We start from the raw sequence: 15,486 nt of genomic DNA, 5'->3' as shown, positions 1-15,486 counted from the left end.
ATGCCATACACTCTTTTACTCCGTGGGACATTTATTAATGTTTATATAATTTAAAAGTTATTAGAAAATTGATAGACTATTAAAATACATTATAACATAAACAGACTATTAAATGTTAACTAAAATACTATCTATCAATTATATAATTCTGTCTATGACTGCCCTGGAACCAAATACAAAATACCCTACTTTGTCAACCTCACAGTAACCCTGTTTTCCTGCTAATTTGGCTGACTTGTTTGTAGATATTTTACATATAAACTGTATAAGGAGATATAGTCTACAGGCAGATACATTGCTTATAGTTTGATCAGTTTATAAGAAATCAATAGATATACTATGTACATTTTGCCTTTGTTTCAGTATCACTGACTGTGTCAGAAACTTGCGGAATCTAACATAATATCTCCTCCACATATTGTTCTGTTCTCCCACACAGTAATTTTAAACACAGCTTTTCATTAGTCAAATGCTGGGTATTTGCGTGCTGATTCTATTAGAGAGAATGGTCAGACCCTGTTCATTCTGGGTACAAGCTAATTTGGTGAGATGCTGTGACACATTTCCTTTTGGCTTCTGTTTAGAACACTTTATTGAAGTTGGCTTTGATTGTGGGGTCTTTCTGTTTTACAGAAATAATGGCATCTGCTTTAGAAAAAAAAAACTTACCACTTTCTTTCAGCACAATTATCTCTATTAAGCCAGACATACACAAAAGAGAAAGGAAATTTAAAATATCAAATTGAAAACTATCTGAGAAGAGTGAGGTCTGTGATTAAACCCATGAGCCTATTTCTGGAGCAGCTGAAGGCAAAAGTCATTATCAAAGGCTGATCTCCAAACTTTGAAACTGAAGTCGGAGACAAGGCAAATAACGTACAGTTAACAGAAGATATGATTCACATTAAACAGTTCTCTATCAAATGTTTTTAAAACCGCCAATCTAACTTATTATAATATTTTTGTAGAGAACAAAAAAAATAATGCAGGAATGAAAGAAAATTGTTCCTTCCTCATACAATGCAGCATTCTACAGAAAGAAACATCAAACTGACAGCTTTTTAAATTTTTGGTTTGCTTTTAAGAATTAAAATCTAATTATGTAACTTGCCTATTTCTTTTTCTTCCTAGAGTCCCTCTCATTTAAGAGGGCCACACTCCCTCTTAAATCAATTGCTTCTTTTATTTATTTTTCCATATATTCATAAATATATTAATATTACATGCTCAGTCTATTTCCATTGCTTGTGTATACATGGTTTCAGGACTAGCAAACTACTTTGTAGTAGGTAAACAAATTTGGGGGCTCATCTCTGCAAGAGACTAATTCTTCCTCTCTCAAGACCTCAAACAGTAGACATGCTTAATCAGAAGGGCAACTGATAGTTTCTACAGTTGTCAACCTAAAGTAGAAATAGTTTATTCATTTACTCTTTCCAAAATGGACATACTGGAATGAATTCATTTGGAAAATCAAGTTGACAGCCCTGATACTAGTCTGTTTAATATGTGCCAAACATCTGTGTGAATAAGCCATGTATGGGTCCCTGTTTATTAAATGACAGTTTATGTCACACTTTATGTAGAGTGGTAGGGGTATAGAGATGTTTCAGTGTACAAAATAGTGTATTTTAGTATTGAGTGATTCACATGCAGACCTCTACGCTCATACTTGAAGCATTAGCATTCTCACTACATACATGCTTTAAGGTCCAGAGCATCATCCATATGCTGCGATGAACGCACATTAATATCAGTTTGTAAAGCTAAAATATGGTTATATTGCTGTATAATTGGTTCTTAATTCAAGAGAGAAACAGTCTTCCTTAAGGCAACTGACATGAAGTCACTATCCTTTGTAAGCTAGCACAGAAAAAAAGAAATATCCAATATGCATTTATTTCAGCATACTACGAACCCATGGAGAACGTGTGTAAGTTAATACATTATCGAACAAAAAGGTGTTGGTTTTTTGATGCTTTGAAATTAATTCATTGCTTGTTAGTTCTACCTTTTAAGGTTCAATTAAAAAATACTTCAAGAAAGAAAATGTAAATAGTTGGTTAGCTTTTTTTTTTTTTTTTTGGTTTTTTTCGAGACAGGGTTTCTCTGTATAGCCCGGGCTGTCCTGGAACTTACTCTGTAGTCCAGGCTGGCCTCGAACTCAGAAATCAGCCTGCCTCTGCCTACCAAGTGCTGGGATTAAAGGCGTGTGCCACCACCGCCTGGCTAGGTTAGCTTTTCAAATCTGTTACTTAGTTCTGGAAGGGGTCCATCAGAAGCTTAGCTATGGAGGTGCTCTGTACTGACGATGATGTGCCATTACCCAGACCACGTCATCAAACTATGCTGGACATTTGGCACAGGTTAGGCTCATCCATCTTTCCACAGTCATGTGTGAGCTGCTGTCACCATATGCTATTAATTGAATTGAAAGAAAGGTTCTGCTCTCAAACAAGTTGTGCTTCGTGAAGTTGATGGTGCGAAGGACAGGAAGCATTAACGGACTGCTACAGCAGGAAAGACACAGAGGTCTGTGACAGGGTCCAAAAAGGAGGAGCTAGTCCTCAAGTTCGGAGATGGTATACAGGAGTTGAATATGGAAGCGGTCTGAGAAATATAAGAGACTGACATACAAGCATAACAAGGGAACATGCTCCACCTGAAAGCCCAGAAGAAGCAATAGAAAAATAACATATAAATATGCAAATTGTAACAAATTTACCGTGGGGTAAAAGGCATAAAGTGGATGCATATACATCAACTGTTTTAGCAGCAGTCTTAGGCTAAAGAAACAAAATAAAAAGGACATACATAATCCATACCAGCATGAATCATTATTTGCATGAATCTGCAGGCATACTTAGTGTTAAGGGGAAGAGATATAAACAAGTATTTTAGAGGGACGTGACATCTGTCCACTATTTCTTCATAGCACCTGAGAAGATGCTCTGAGGAAGAATCTTGTCAAGTTTTAGTTCTCTAGAGAAAAGTACACTATAGAGATAGTGACGAAATGGCTTACTCACTGAAATACCTGCTGCACAACCACAAGGACCCGAATTTGGACTGCCCAGCACCCATATAAAGAGCTGGGCATATCTGCATTTATCCTAGCTCTGGGAAAGCAAAGACAAAAACAAAAATAAATGAACAAACAAACAAACAAAAAACCAAAAACAAAACCTGAATCTCATCTGCCAGTTATTCTTGCCCAGTTTGTCAGCTCCAAGTTTAGTGAGAGATCTTGTCTCAAAAATAAGGAAGAGAGTGATAGAGAAATTCACCAAGATTAATGTCCGATCCCAACATGAGAGAGAGAGAGAAAGAGAGAGAAAGAGAGAGAGAGAGAGAGAGAGAGAGAGAGAATTATGTAAGGACAAATGAATGGAACCCAGAGTGTGCATTTATTAGACCCATAGGTAGCACTGTGACAATGGGTTGAGCCTGCCATTTTTTTTTGTTCAGGTCTCTCTGTCCACAAATGCCAATTCTACTTCCAAGTCCATCATTTTTCCTCCATTAACTATCCCTAGTTAAGATCATCCACCAAGTTTGTTCTGTCTTTACTTAATTTACAGAAAACGACAACCACCTATTACACTGTGTATTTTCTTACTCCATGTATGTTTGTTTTATTGAACTGTAAATAGAAAATATTCGCTACCTGCAGTATAAGTGGCGTGAAGCAAAGTGCCCACTGTTGCAGTTAATCAAAGTAACAGCTATTACACTAATTGAAGTACACTGGTCAAGATAAAATAATTAGTGGGAATATATATATATATATATATATATATATATATATATGTTCAAACCATTGCTGATCTGTGCAGGAGGAAAACTCACGGGAAGTATCTGAGTGGCATGCTGAGGGTAAAATCTCTGGACTGAAGACTGGGCTCTGATTCCATTACTTAAATTAAACAACCCCATGGTCCTGATTGGATCATTTCTTTCCCTTGCCCAGCCTTGCTTGTCCTCAGCTCTTAATTTTAAGGCGTTTTTTTTTTTTTTTTTTTTTTTTTTTTTTTTTTTTTTTTTTTTTTTTTTTTGCTCATTGTAAAGCTAAATCTAAAAACTCCCTCTGTGTTTAGTATCTTTTACAAAATCAAACACATATGTTTGTGATCTCAGTCTTTACGACAGCATGTTAAAATGGCAAGGGGATGAAACACTACTCCATCACCCAGAACTTCAGAGAAAACAAAGCACAAAGTGAGCCAGGCTCCTTTCTCCCCATTTGCTTTTTGGAGGTAAATGTGTTTACTTTGAATTTTTGTTCAGAGAACCTATTATCACAGCAAGAGGTGTCATAGTCAAGATTTCTTTCTTTTTCCTTTTTAAACACATCTCCAGCTTTTCAGTGCCCTCAGAACTGTTTGTCTACCAGATTCTCTTCAGGCCCTTGATGAAAATGGCTGATGTGACAGCACGTGTAGGTTTGACTGCACCAGTTCAGAGCACATTTGTAAGGTGTAGGCATACAGAATGCTTAGGGATATAATGTCAGGTCTTAGTCTGTTCACACCTGCAGAGTGTACTGCACTTTCCCAGATGCCTTTGCCTTGCTTTACTTTTAATAATCTACTTTCCCTTAAAATGCTCCCCCCCCCCAAAAAAAAATAAACAAAAAATTTAGGAAATTTGTGGTGTCTCTCATACTTGATAGAATCATTTTTAGTCATCCTGCATCTCAGAGGCTCTGTGCCACAACACATCCCTGCCATTCTCTGGATGTTACCTTCGCAAGAGTAACAGCAGCAGCAGCAGCAGCAGCAGCAGCAGCAGCAGCAACTTCCTGAATTCTTCCTTCACTATAGTCACTCACTCTCCTGGCATTGCAGTTACTTGGAGGGAACTGTTCAAACCTAATGAGTGAGCATGCCAACTGCTGGAGTTGTGACATAGTTCCATGTTGCTGGGGTCCACACTAGCCCCACGTTGGGGCAGCCAAAAAATGTCACTGCCCAAGCAAAATGTTGAGGCCTGGGCCGACCCACGTTTGGGCGGCCACTGTATCCCGGCCCAAGCTGCCGCTCCGGTCCACGGGTCGGGGTTCAGCAAGAGTGAGAGTGAGGACGAACTTGAAGAATGCAGACCAGACAGAGTGTAATTGAATCCCTGTTTATTCTTCAGTCTAAGTCCTAAGTCTTGAGTTCCTAGTGCCTAGTCCCTAGCTCCTAGTCCCTCTAAGTTCCAAGTTACTTCTTCCAAGTTCTCTTCCAAGTGCCTGCTACCTGTCTTCTCTCTGCTGTGCCTGGTTCTCTCCTCTGTGTCTCCCTAATGTCTAATTCTCTGATCTGTTCTGTCTCTGCCTTTTATATGTCTCACTTCTAAGCCACGCCTTTTGGTCACACCTTTAATCATGCCCTTAGGTCTTGTCTCTAAATCTTATCTCTAAATTACACTCTTAAGTCACACACCTTTAATCTCACACACCTTTAATCTCAAACACCTTTAATCTCAAGGTATCTAAACCAAGATTTTCGGAGTGTGCTCAGCTGTTGTAGGCTATTGTAATACAAGTCTCATGTCAGGGTATATGGCTCAAGATGGCTGCAAAGCTGATAGCCACTTTCTGCTAAAAGTCGGGCCCCCAACACCATGTCCTCAGGCAAATATCTGACTACTTGGTCCCCAGCTGTTGGTATGGTTTGGATAGATTTGGGAGGTATGGCTCCTTGCTAAGGGAAGTATGCCACTGGGGGGAGTCTTTGTGGTTGATGAAGTGAGTTGCCTGGTGCTGTAATTCTTCCCCACGGTGATGGATTCTTGTAGGGTGTAGTTTGTACTACCTCGCTTTAAGCTCTGGGCAGACCACATTACTAGCCCCAACCTTCCATGGAAGAAAGAAACAAACACATTAGCTTATTTTTAATATGCTTTTAGCTCAATGGTTGCACACTTCTAAGCCTCCCACTGTTAGCATGCCCTTCTTTTCACTCCCAGATCAACACCTTTAAATCTTCCCTCAACTTAGTTGCCAATGGCCACTCCACCCAAGAACTCACATAGCTGGTGGTACTTACTCTCTCAGAAACCTGACGAACCTGAAGCTCTTTCCTCTTCCTGGGTCTCTTTGCCTGCCTGTGGGAACCTGGAAGTCCCACCTTTTCCACCCAGTCATTGGCTGCTAGCATCTTTATTAATTGACCAAGAATCAATTGTGGAAAAGAACCTTTAGAGTTCGCATGCAGATTCGTGATCAGAGCATCAGAACAACCCCCTACAAACTCTCAACCATCCTTCTCCTTCAGCTTTATGAGTTCTGGAATTCTCTGATAATTTTTCACAAGACAGTTTTATTTCTTTACACTGATTCAGATAATCACTTGGCACTTGCTGTCTCTAAGATTTTATTGGCTGCATGTTGTTAGGGAAGAAAATTTCCACCTCAGCATCCTTCACAGGACTCTGGAGACTATATCTGTCTCCAGGTAACATTAATGTTACCTGGCTCCCGATTTTTCCCATAACTTGGTATTTGAAGTATATACATACATACATACATTCATACATACATACACATCATACATGTTTACAAATATAATTTTCTTTCTTGTAGCTCTTCGCTAACCATATAAATCTCTTCACATAAGACAAACATACAAAGATTATCCATGGGGATCCTTCAGTAGATTTTTTAAAAGTACAATACAAGTCAATATCACTTTGGGTTTATGTGCTTATACTCTGCATATTTATCAAACACATTTTTATACAGTGTGTGTGTGTGTATGTATGTATGTATTTAATACAAATGGTGATGTTCCCAAGTACATGAATATTTATAGATAGCTTTTTTAAAGTGCCTTCGAGATATTTGTGTTATGTGTCACAGAGATCTTTCAAGAATAATGCAGAATGATTAAGAATTGTACAGTATCTCATCTGGAAAACACTGATATTATTTACTGTCTTTTGACAAATATTTAGAATGTTTTCAGTGGTTAGACATTTCCAACATCTTTGCTATGAATATAAAATCCTCAGCACACTCTAATTTGCACATATGTCTCCATATCTATCTACACCTTCTGAAGTGGGTCACAGGGCGTGTAGACTGTAAGGTGAGAGCTTAACTCTTGTTTGTTCCCAGCATCCTTTTAGCTACATGCAGATATTTTGGTATTTTGTGTTTGCCCAATCTCTGTTGTAGATACATTGCTCCTAAAACACTCAGATCTGCGGAAATAATTTTGATGACAGTGAAATGTTATCAACAACAGTAAAATGATACGTCCTCTCACCCACTGGGCTCCTTTCACTCTCCACATTCACCTCTGTAATTCTTAGGGGTTTCTTGTTGGGGGCAAGTGATATGTCTTTAAGATATGACTCTTCAGTAGGGGGTGCCAAGAAACTGACATTGAGACTGTCTGAGAGCTCTACAGATAAGTGGCCATATGGAACCTATATAATTTAGCTTTGGTCAGCCCTTCATAGTTTATGACTTGTGCAGAACAGTGTTTGGATTTCCTCCTTCTTGTGCTGACCCCATTCTCAACTGTGATATCAATTAGTGCCTAAAACTTGTCCTGAGGAGTAAAGAGCAAAACTGCATGTAGAACAGGCCTAACACACTTGCCTTGTCTTGTGTAGTAATGGTAGCCTTACAGTGGAGGTGAGGTTTAGTTCTGACTTACTGATGTTCAAATGGAATGTCAGAGAAGTCACGAAACATGATCACAAGGTATAACAATGGAAACTTAAATATTCGTGTTTCATTGGCTCCAACGTGGGAGTTCCAGCACCCCAGGCAGCACTGGTTCATGTGCTATGCACTTACTCTGCTAAGTCATCAGACACTGAAAAGAATGAGTTAACATGGAGTCTTGAGTTTTAAAGGAATCCACTCAGTAATTTTCCAGTAATAAAGAAAAGTCTCAAAATGTTTAGACAGAGGCTCCCATATTGATATAGGTTTTTGTAAGTTATAAAATTAGACTTGTAGTCAAAGCTACCATGGTGTGTGTGTGGACTCCTTATTTGAAATAATGTAATTTAGCATTTTCTTTGTCTCATCAGATGAAAAACAATGATTCCTTCAGTTGAGTTCACATTGTTACATCAGACAACACAGTTGACACAGCATCTTCTAATGCATTAAAGTTTTCCAGTTCTGTGCATCAAAAGGCCATTAAGGAAGCAAGCAGACCACAGGGTTCAGAGCCAAATATTCAAAGGGTAGCAGAAGGAACCTGCTCTAGAGTCGTTAGATTTAAACCAAATTTGCAAGGATGACTAGCAATTGCTTTTTCTTCCTTACACACATTCTAATAAACAGTGTTGCATAGCAAAAAGCAAAGGCAGTTTCATCTGCTAAAAGAAATTCAGAGTTTTAAGCCAAGTGCAGTGGTACATGGCTCTGATCCCACTTTCTTTGGAGATTAAGCCAGTAGAGTTTTTTGAGACCAAAAGATTGATCCCAGACTGAGTTATATATTTCTTAAACATTTATATGGAAGATTTTGATCAGAAAAGTAAAATAATGTTAAAAAAAGTAAAAGAGCTTTTGAAAACAGGGTAATTTTTAAATGCCATAAAGTTATCGTAACTTCTTCAATAAGCAGCAAGGGAATTTTCTCTGGTTATATTTTGCCATATCATATTTTAATAATATATTAAAATTTCTTGAGTAGGTTAAAATTATTTTGAGATGATATTTTACATGATGTTTTTCCATTCAAGAAATTAAAAGCCTATAGGAGCTGAAGACATAGGGTATACCTGTGATTGATTAATGTGACAAACAGACATATTTTGCATTGAGGGAAAGTGAACACCAGAGAAGACAAGTGCTCTCCATGGGAGTATAACTTATAAATCCACAGCAGAGTCAGTCAGGGCTCGAGATGTCTTCTTATCAAATCCATTTTATTGAGTAAACAGTTTTTATTTCCAGACTTATTGAGAATACACAGAGAGTATAACCACCATGACGCCCCTTCGTAAAGCTTAAAAAGTTCACTTCGACAATGACATTGGACAATGTTATGAAAAACAAAATATTAAGATAAGGGTTGGAGAGTGACTAGAGAATATGCCTCCTTGTACCAGGGAGCAGGGAAGGTCTCCCTGAGGCAGTGACTAGGATGCGTAGGAAATAAAGAGGTTGTCAAGAATAAGGGAGAATGAGATGAACTGCTTGTGTTTCAACAACAGCGAGGAAAACAGAGGCCTGAAGGCAAGGTTTGTGTGTTCATCGACTTCACACTCACTCCATGATTATGCCAGTCAGAGAGGGGAGGGAACGCAGGAGCAGAATGCAGAAAGGATGTCATTATAGTACTATCTCACAATGCTAACTACACAGAGCTAGACACATCTGAGATTCTTACCTGAGCAGGCATGTTGCAGTTAAAAGGGGAGGCTGAAGGGGTAATGACGAGGAGGGGGCTGTAGCTCAGTGATAGAGAACGTGCCTAGAATATGCTTGGCTTGCATGCCTATCAGTGCATAAAGATTTGACTTTGATTAAAAAAAATGAATTACTTTTAGCACTCTCAGTGCAAATTCATGCAATAAATGTAGTGCAGGAAACTTTAAAGTTACTGTATTATTAGATGAAGGGGAAATAATTTCAAGTAATTACACATTTTTAGAGGAATCAAAAAATAAGTGTTCTATAATTGATCTTTGTAACTAACACCCTGGTCTGTAGATATCTTCAGTTTACGCTGCTGACATTTGGGATCTAGGGAGGTTAACCAATCTGCCAATGAACAGATGGAAAATTATCAATACATAATATATCAGAAATTTAGGAGTCCAAATGATTTTTTTTCTTAAATTATTTATTCACTTCTCAAGTGTTTTGGAAGAATCTCTTTATATTTTGTTCATTTTATGTATTCATACCACTAGTTACAGGAGATCATGAATTGACACGTTTAACTTAGGAACTGTTGTGTACTTTATAAACAAAACATTTAGAGTAGGTTAAATGTAGTGGCTAAGAATAGAAAACAATAAATATAATGTGTAAGTTGAAGACTGTGGAAATATAAATGTTAAATTCAAGCATTAGATTTTCATCTTGAATCAAGTTTACTTGTAGCCTATGGCTCTTACTGATATTAAAATGGTCAGACATCTTCTGTTAGTAAAGTTAAAAGAAAAAAAATTCATTTTGAAAGGAGAAAGAATTTAGAAAGTAACATTTATATTTTACTTAATTTTATAACATTATAATATTAAAATTATTTTCTTCATTTATAGGTAAGAAAGCAAAGAGTTTTTTTTTTTCAAAAAAAATCAAAATAAAGTAATATGTTTGAGATAACACAACTAACTCGGCCCTGTCAATCACTTTTTTATATTGTTAGACACCATCGTTACTGTTTTCCTGACCTATAATATTCTTATTATTTATTTCAACAAAATGTTTTGTCAGTCTGGACAGTCATTGAATAATCTTAGAATCCATCTGAAGGTATGTGATTGTCCATGTCTGGTTCAGAGGCTTTTAAGTGAGTATGTACTTTGTTTCAAGTGTGCTTGAACATACATTTTTGGATTATAGACTAATGTGTGACAAGAGCACAAAAGTAATTACTCGCTATGTGACAAAATGCAATATTTTTGCTTTAAGGATAATGTAATCAGGGGCTGGATAAATTACTAAGGCTTATGTGTCTGTTTGCATTTTCTTTGAAATACCTCCTTTTTCACTTGAAACATATGAAATTCAGTTTTCAGCCACTTACTTGAAGCCTCATAATAAATATGTCACTAGAATCATGATCAGAATGGATAGAAAGTTTAAAGCCCAGGATTTTAACCTTTATTGTTCAAAAAGAATGTATGTAACAGGAAATGCAGTGTAAAGTCATTGATATGCAACTTTATATTGAAATTAAAATAGTAGTTATATGGTAGAGGTTATCCTGAGAGTCACTGTCCAAGCAAACTTGGTGCCCTGAGCTTTCTCCTTGCAGGCTCAAAGCCCCTTAACAGCTAGAGATAATATTAGTTTTGTGACAGATTAATAATTAAAGACATTGAGATTACTTGGTCATCTTGGTTTTGTGTGTGTTTATATGTAAATGTGAGTTCACACTGTATTTGAGTATTCCTGTGTCAATGTGCACATGTGTGTGGAAGACAGAGGTTAATGTCCTTTCCTTCCACAGCCATCCTCCATGTTGTATTTTGAGACTGGAAATCTCGCAGAATCTGGAACCCACTATTTCAGCTGGAATGGCTAGCCAGCAAGCCTCAGTGATCTCTCTGCCTCTGCCTCCCCAGACTGGGGATACGGACCCCAAGCTTTCCATTTGGGTTCTGCAGGGTCTATCTTAGTTTCTCATGCTTGTACAATAAACATTTTACCCACTAAGTCTTATCTGCAACTCCTCAACATTGTTTTAAAATAAAAATAATAGCAAATTTTAAACCTCTTCTAAATCTTTTAACTTAGTTCTATAAGAAAGCCATAACATAAAAATTTTGCTATGGTTTGAACATAATAGTAAGTCTATCTCACCGAAGCTCATATATTGAAGGCATGGTCTCTTGGCTGACAATATTGGGAGGTAGCAGGACCATAAAAAGGTAGAGTATAATTGGAATTTCTTAAGTCAGCTAGGGGGTGTGATCTTAGGAAGGACAGTGTCTTGCTTCCTATTTTGTGAAATGTTTGTTTCCCCCATCACTTTCTCTTTGCTGGGCATCATGGTGCATTACATTAGTTCCAGCACTAAGGAGGCAGAGGTAGGAGGATCTCTGTGCATTAGAAACCACCCTAGTCTACAGAGTGAGTTCAGGATAACCAGAGCTCTGTTACACAGAGCAACCCTGTCTAGAAAAACAAAATAAAAAACAAAAACAAAAACATCATTCTTCCTTCTACCTTTGTCAGGGGCCCTTCCAGCCTCTATAACCACCAGCTCAATAAGCTACTTTTCTTTTAGGCATAGCTTGCTTCCAGAGGTTCATTAGTTTGAGAAACAGACTAATACTGGACTAAGGTTGTAGTTCAGTGCATAACACTTGTCTAGAATATACAAGACTGGGTTCAGTGTCCAGCATTATGTTTTGAAAGAGTTATAAAGATATATTTAGCTGATTGAGTACATACTTCTCTAATACTTGGCAATGGGTCAACTCTTTCTTAATAATACGGGCAAAGAGCATGCATTGCTGAGAGCTCTGCTGTCAGGTAAGAAACATGGTTTATTCTCTCTTTTCGTGTTCTCCATCCAATTTGTGTCTTTGATTCTCTTTTATTGAAACATAACTCACATACAGTAAAAGTCCACATTTAAAACTTACAGCTCAGTGGATTTTAGAATGCCTACAAAGTTACACAAATATCAGAACTATTTAATTCTGAATCATTTCCATCTCTCCAGGGAAGCAGTCACTCTCTGCTTTATTCCCACTCTGTGGTTGCACTTGACATCCATTACGTTCCATCTCTGAAATTGTTTGCTCATTATATGCAATATTATAAACCCTGTTGTAATATTTTATATAAATGGAATCAAATAACAAAATAGCATTTGCACCTTGTAGCCTAACGATTTTGTGTTTCCCTAAGAATAATGTTTTTAAGGCACATTTATATTGTCATATGAGTCAGTACCCCATTGCTCTTATCAATGAATAGTAATACATCATACAGCTATGCCACATTTTTTGTCCTAGGCATCAGTTGACATATACTTGAGCCATTTCTGTAATCAATACTACTATCAATAGTTAAGTACAAAAAGTTTTATGGACATGTTTTCACTTCCTGTAGGTGCATAGCTAGAAGGAGAATGGTTGGATCATTGCTAGCTTTATCTTTATTCTTTTGGGAAAACACCAGGCTATTTTCTCAGCAATTACACCATGTTATGCCCCCATTAGTAATGTGTGAGAGCTACAAGTTTCTTCACATGCCTACCCTTTTAACTAGGCACATTCTCTATCCACCATATGAAACAGTGAATCACAGTCAGTGATTTCCTAGATTCTCAAGACAATTTTCTTAAATCAAAGAGTACTTCAGGAATTCTCGTGTTTCATTTTAATATAAACAGCATTAAGGTAATATTACTATCACTACTGCATTTCTGTTTTCTCAGTCGCATCTTTTGGTCAGTAATCTGAGACTCATTTTAAATCAAAGGATTTCCTTTAGTGACATCTTTGTCTCTTAGCTCTCTCTGTAGTTGAGAGCATCATCTATAAGGATATGGTTTCTACCAGCTTTATTTCTAAGTGGTCATCATTTATGGAGTTCTCTGTGTAAGTGCACTGAATTGTGAAGTCTCTCATGGAAAACTCAGTGTGCAATGACGAACACTCTCTATGTCACAGAGAAGTTGGTCATGGGGGAGTTTTCTTGCTGTTTAATATCCTACTGCAGTTGGTTTTCTTTTGCTTATCTTAGAAGAAGAAGCATATTATCTCTAGAAAAATTCATTTCATTATTTGACAGATTAAGACATGATTACGTGATTATTGTATTCATTACGAAGTTGTATGATATGTCATTAGTAAATGAGGCAGTCAGTATGAGAGAGGTAGGGATTTTAACACAATTAAGGGTTAGTTCTACCATTGACTTGGAATTTTTATTTTTATGTATCTTTTAACTTTTAGTTTAGTGTATTGATTTTTTCACTTGATAGTGAGGACCAAAGTAGGTGTCCTTAAAATTTATTACTGGAATAACAGTGTCATTCTGTGTTTATTGAGGGTTCATCATCTCCTACTGCCTATTCCTAAGCATGTTATATCTAAAGTTTTGATCATTTAAGTATAGCTAATTTTAAATCAATTACAGGGAAAATTATAGGCATTGAGCAAAGTAATAGCATACTGATGAGTTTAGGGCACATGCTTTAGCTGATTAATAGATTTTCCCATCAACAGTATCTGGTGAGTCTATGTTGTCTGTGGTTGCATTTTGATTATGGTTTCTAGGAATAAGTTCTACTCATTAAAACTGAAAACTGACAGAACACTTAGATTTATAAAACATTGTACTAGATAATGTTTAATGCCATCCAAATGCTTTAGCCTCCAATCAGCGACAGTATGGGAGCAGTCGTTTTCTCTGGACTAAACAATGGTTGCAAAAAGAACCCTGCCTTTTGATTTTGTACAACGACTATAAGTGGGTGCTAACTGAAACTGTGTGCAGGACTCTCTGACTTGTTCTGAACATTGGCTATACATTTGATACTGGCTTGATGTAAGCATTGCTGATTCATTACTAATTCCTTTCTATTTTGCTGTGTTTATTTTTTCCAGGATGTTTTTACCCCAGAATGCAAATTTAAGGAGTCTGTGTTTGAAAACTACTATGTGATCTATTCCTCAACCCTGTATCGCCAGCAGGAATCAGGCCGTGCATGGTTTCTAGGACTCAATAAAGAAGGTCAAATCATGAAGGGGAACAGAGTGAAGAAAACCAAGCCCTCATCTCATTTTGTACCAAAACCTATTGAAGGTATGAAAGTAACTTCTTTTCTTGCTTGGCCCCTAATTTGTGTGTTGGGACCAGGTCTTCCTGTCTTCTGCTACTTCAGGCTCTGCCTCAAGTGAACTGATGGGGCAAAGATTCGGAGAATACAATGGGAACTTTCCCAGCAAAGAGACAAAAAGAGAAGGCACAAAATTTTTGCAAATATGTGGTATTCAGAAAAATATACTTGAATATCAAAGCTAGAAAATTCCTGAATATAGAAATTACTGTCAGTTGCCATTTGGAAAGTAATTTCTTTCTTTGTTGAACACAATATTCAAACTCTTAGAATACCTCTGGAAAAAAATCAATACTATTACTAGGGGGCTTAAACTTCTCCAAATAATTCTATAAATATGCTCGATGCTGATCTCCACATGACTTTGAGCAAATTTAACAACATTGTATATCAATTTTTTTCATCTTTTGTAAGGAACAATAATGTGTTGTTTTATTTGATCTGCAGATGTTTTTCTTCTCATTTAAGCCTTAAACTTGCCCTTCCTTCATCACTTAAAATGGTATTGACTTAGTAAAAGGCAAATATATACAATCTGAAAAGAAGACTGTAAATAAAAAATAAAAAAAAATAGTGTTGACTTGTTTCAAATTGAGCAGGTACTATTGAACAGGCCTATTGAAGGAACTACATTGTTCCCTCAAAAGTTTTACGTGGTATGTTGAGTGACCATGATTCCATTCAGTTAAGCTTTCTAGTGAGAACCAAAGAATTAATTATGGCCTTGACACTTATTAGCAGCACACTAGGTTAGTTTAACCGTCGCTCAGTTTTCTTTTCTGAGGAAATGAAAAACACTGAGATGGGGCACTGCAACCTTGACTCAGCCTGGCTTGCTGGCCTGCAAATGTCATAGGTGCAGTGACATGGAGACTATGCCCCATGCCAGGTGTGCAGTGTACAGTGCATGTGAGTATAGCAGTCAGTCTCAATCTAGATCATCCTATGTACAAAACAGATAGATGACAGTCATTATTCCTCCTGCCTCCCAAGACTTTTC

The 15,486-nt window shown here is 37.1% G+C and overlaps 1 protein-coding gene across 2 annotated transcripts in view; it reads left to right on the top strand.

Annotated features, from left to right (window-relative positions):
- The window catches only part of Fgf12 (fibroblast growth factor 12), a 336,109-nt gene extending 321,527 nt beyond the window's left edge, over nucleotides 1-14,582 (top strand). For both annotated transcript variants that reach the window (XM_034515140.2, XM_034515139.2), the window contains exon 4: nucleotides 14,254-14,582. In XM_034515140.2, coding sequence (XP_034371031.2) covers nucleotides 14,254-14,547 — 294 coding nt within the window. In that variant the 3' untranslated portion in view covers nucleotides 14,548-14,582. The remainder of the gene's footprint in view (nucleotides 1-14,253) is intronic.
- The last annotated feature ends 904 nt before the right edge of the window (nucleotides 14,583-15,486 follow it).

Source organism: Arvicanthis niloticus, chromosome 12, assembly GCF_011762505.2.
Source record: "Arvicanthis niloticus isolate mArvNil1 chromosome 12, mArvNil1.pat.X, whole genome shotgun sequence".
Taxonomy (NCBI): domain Eukaryota; kingdom Metazoa; phylum Chordata; class Mammalia; order Rodentia; family Muridae; genus Arvicanthis; species Arvicanthis niloticus.
The sequence above is the reverse complement of the archived record's forward strand: the minus strand, read 5'-3'. Positions and strand labels throughout refer to the sequence as shown.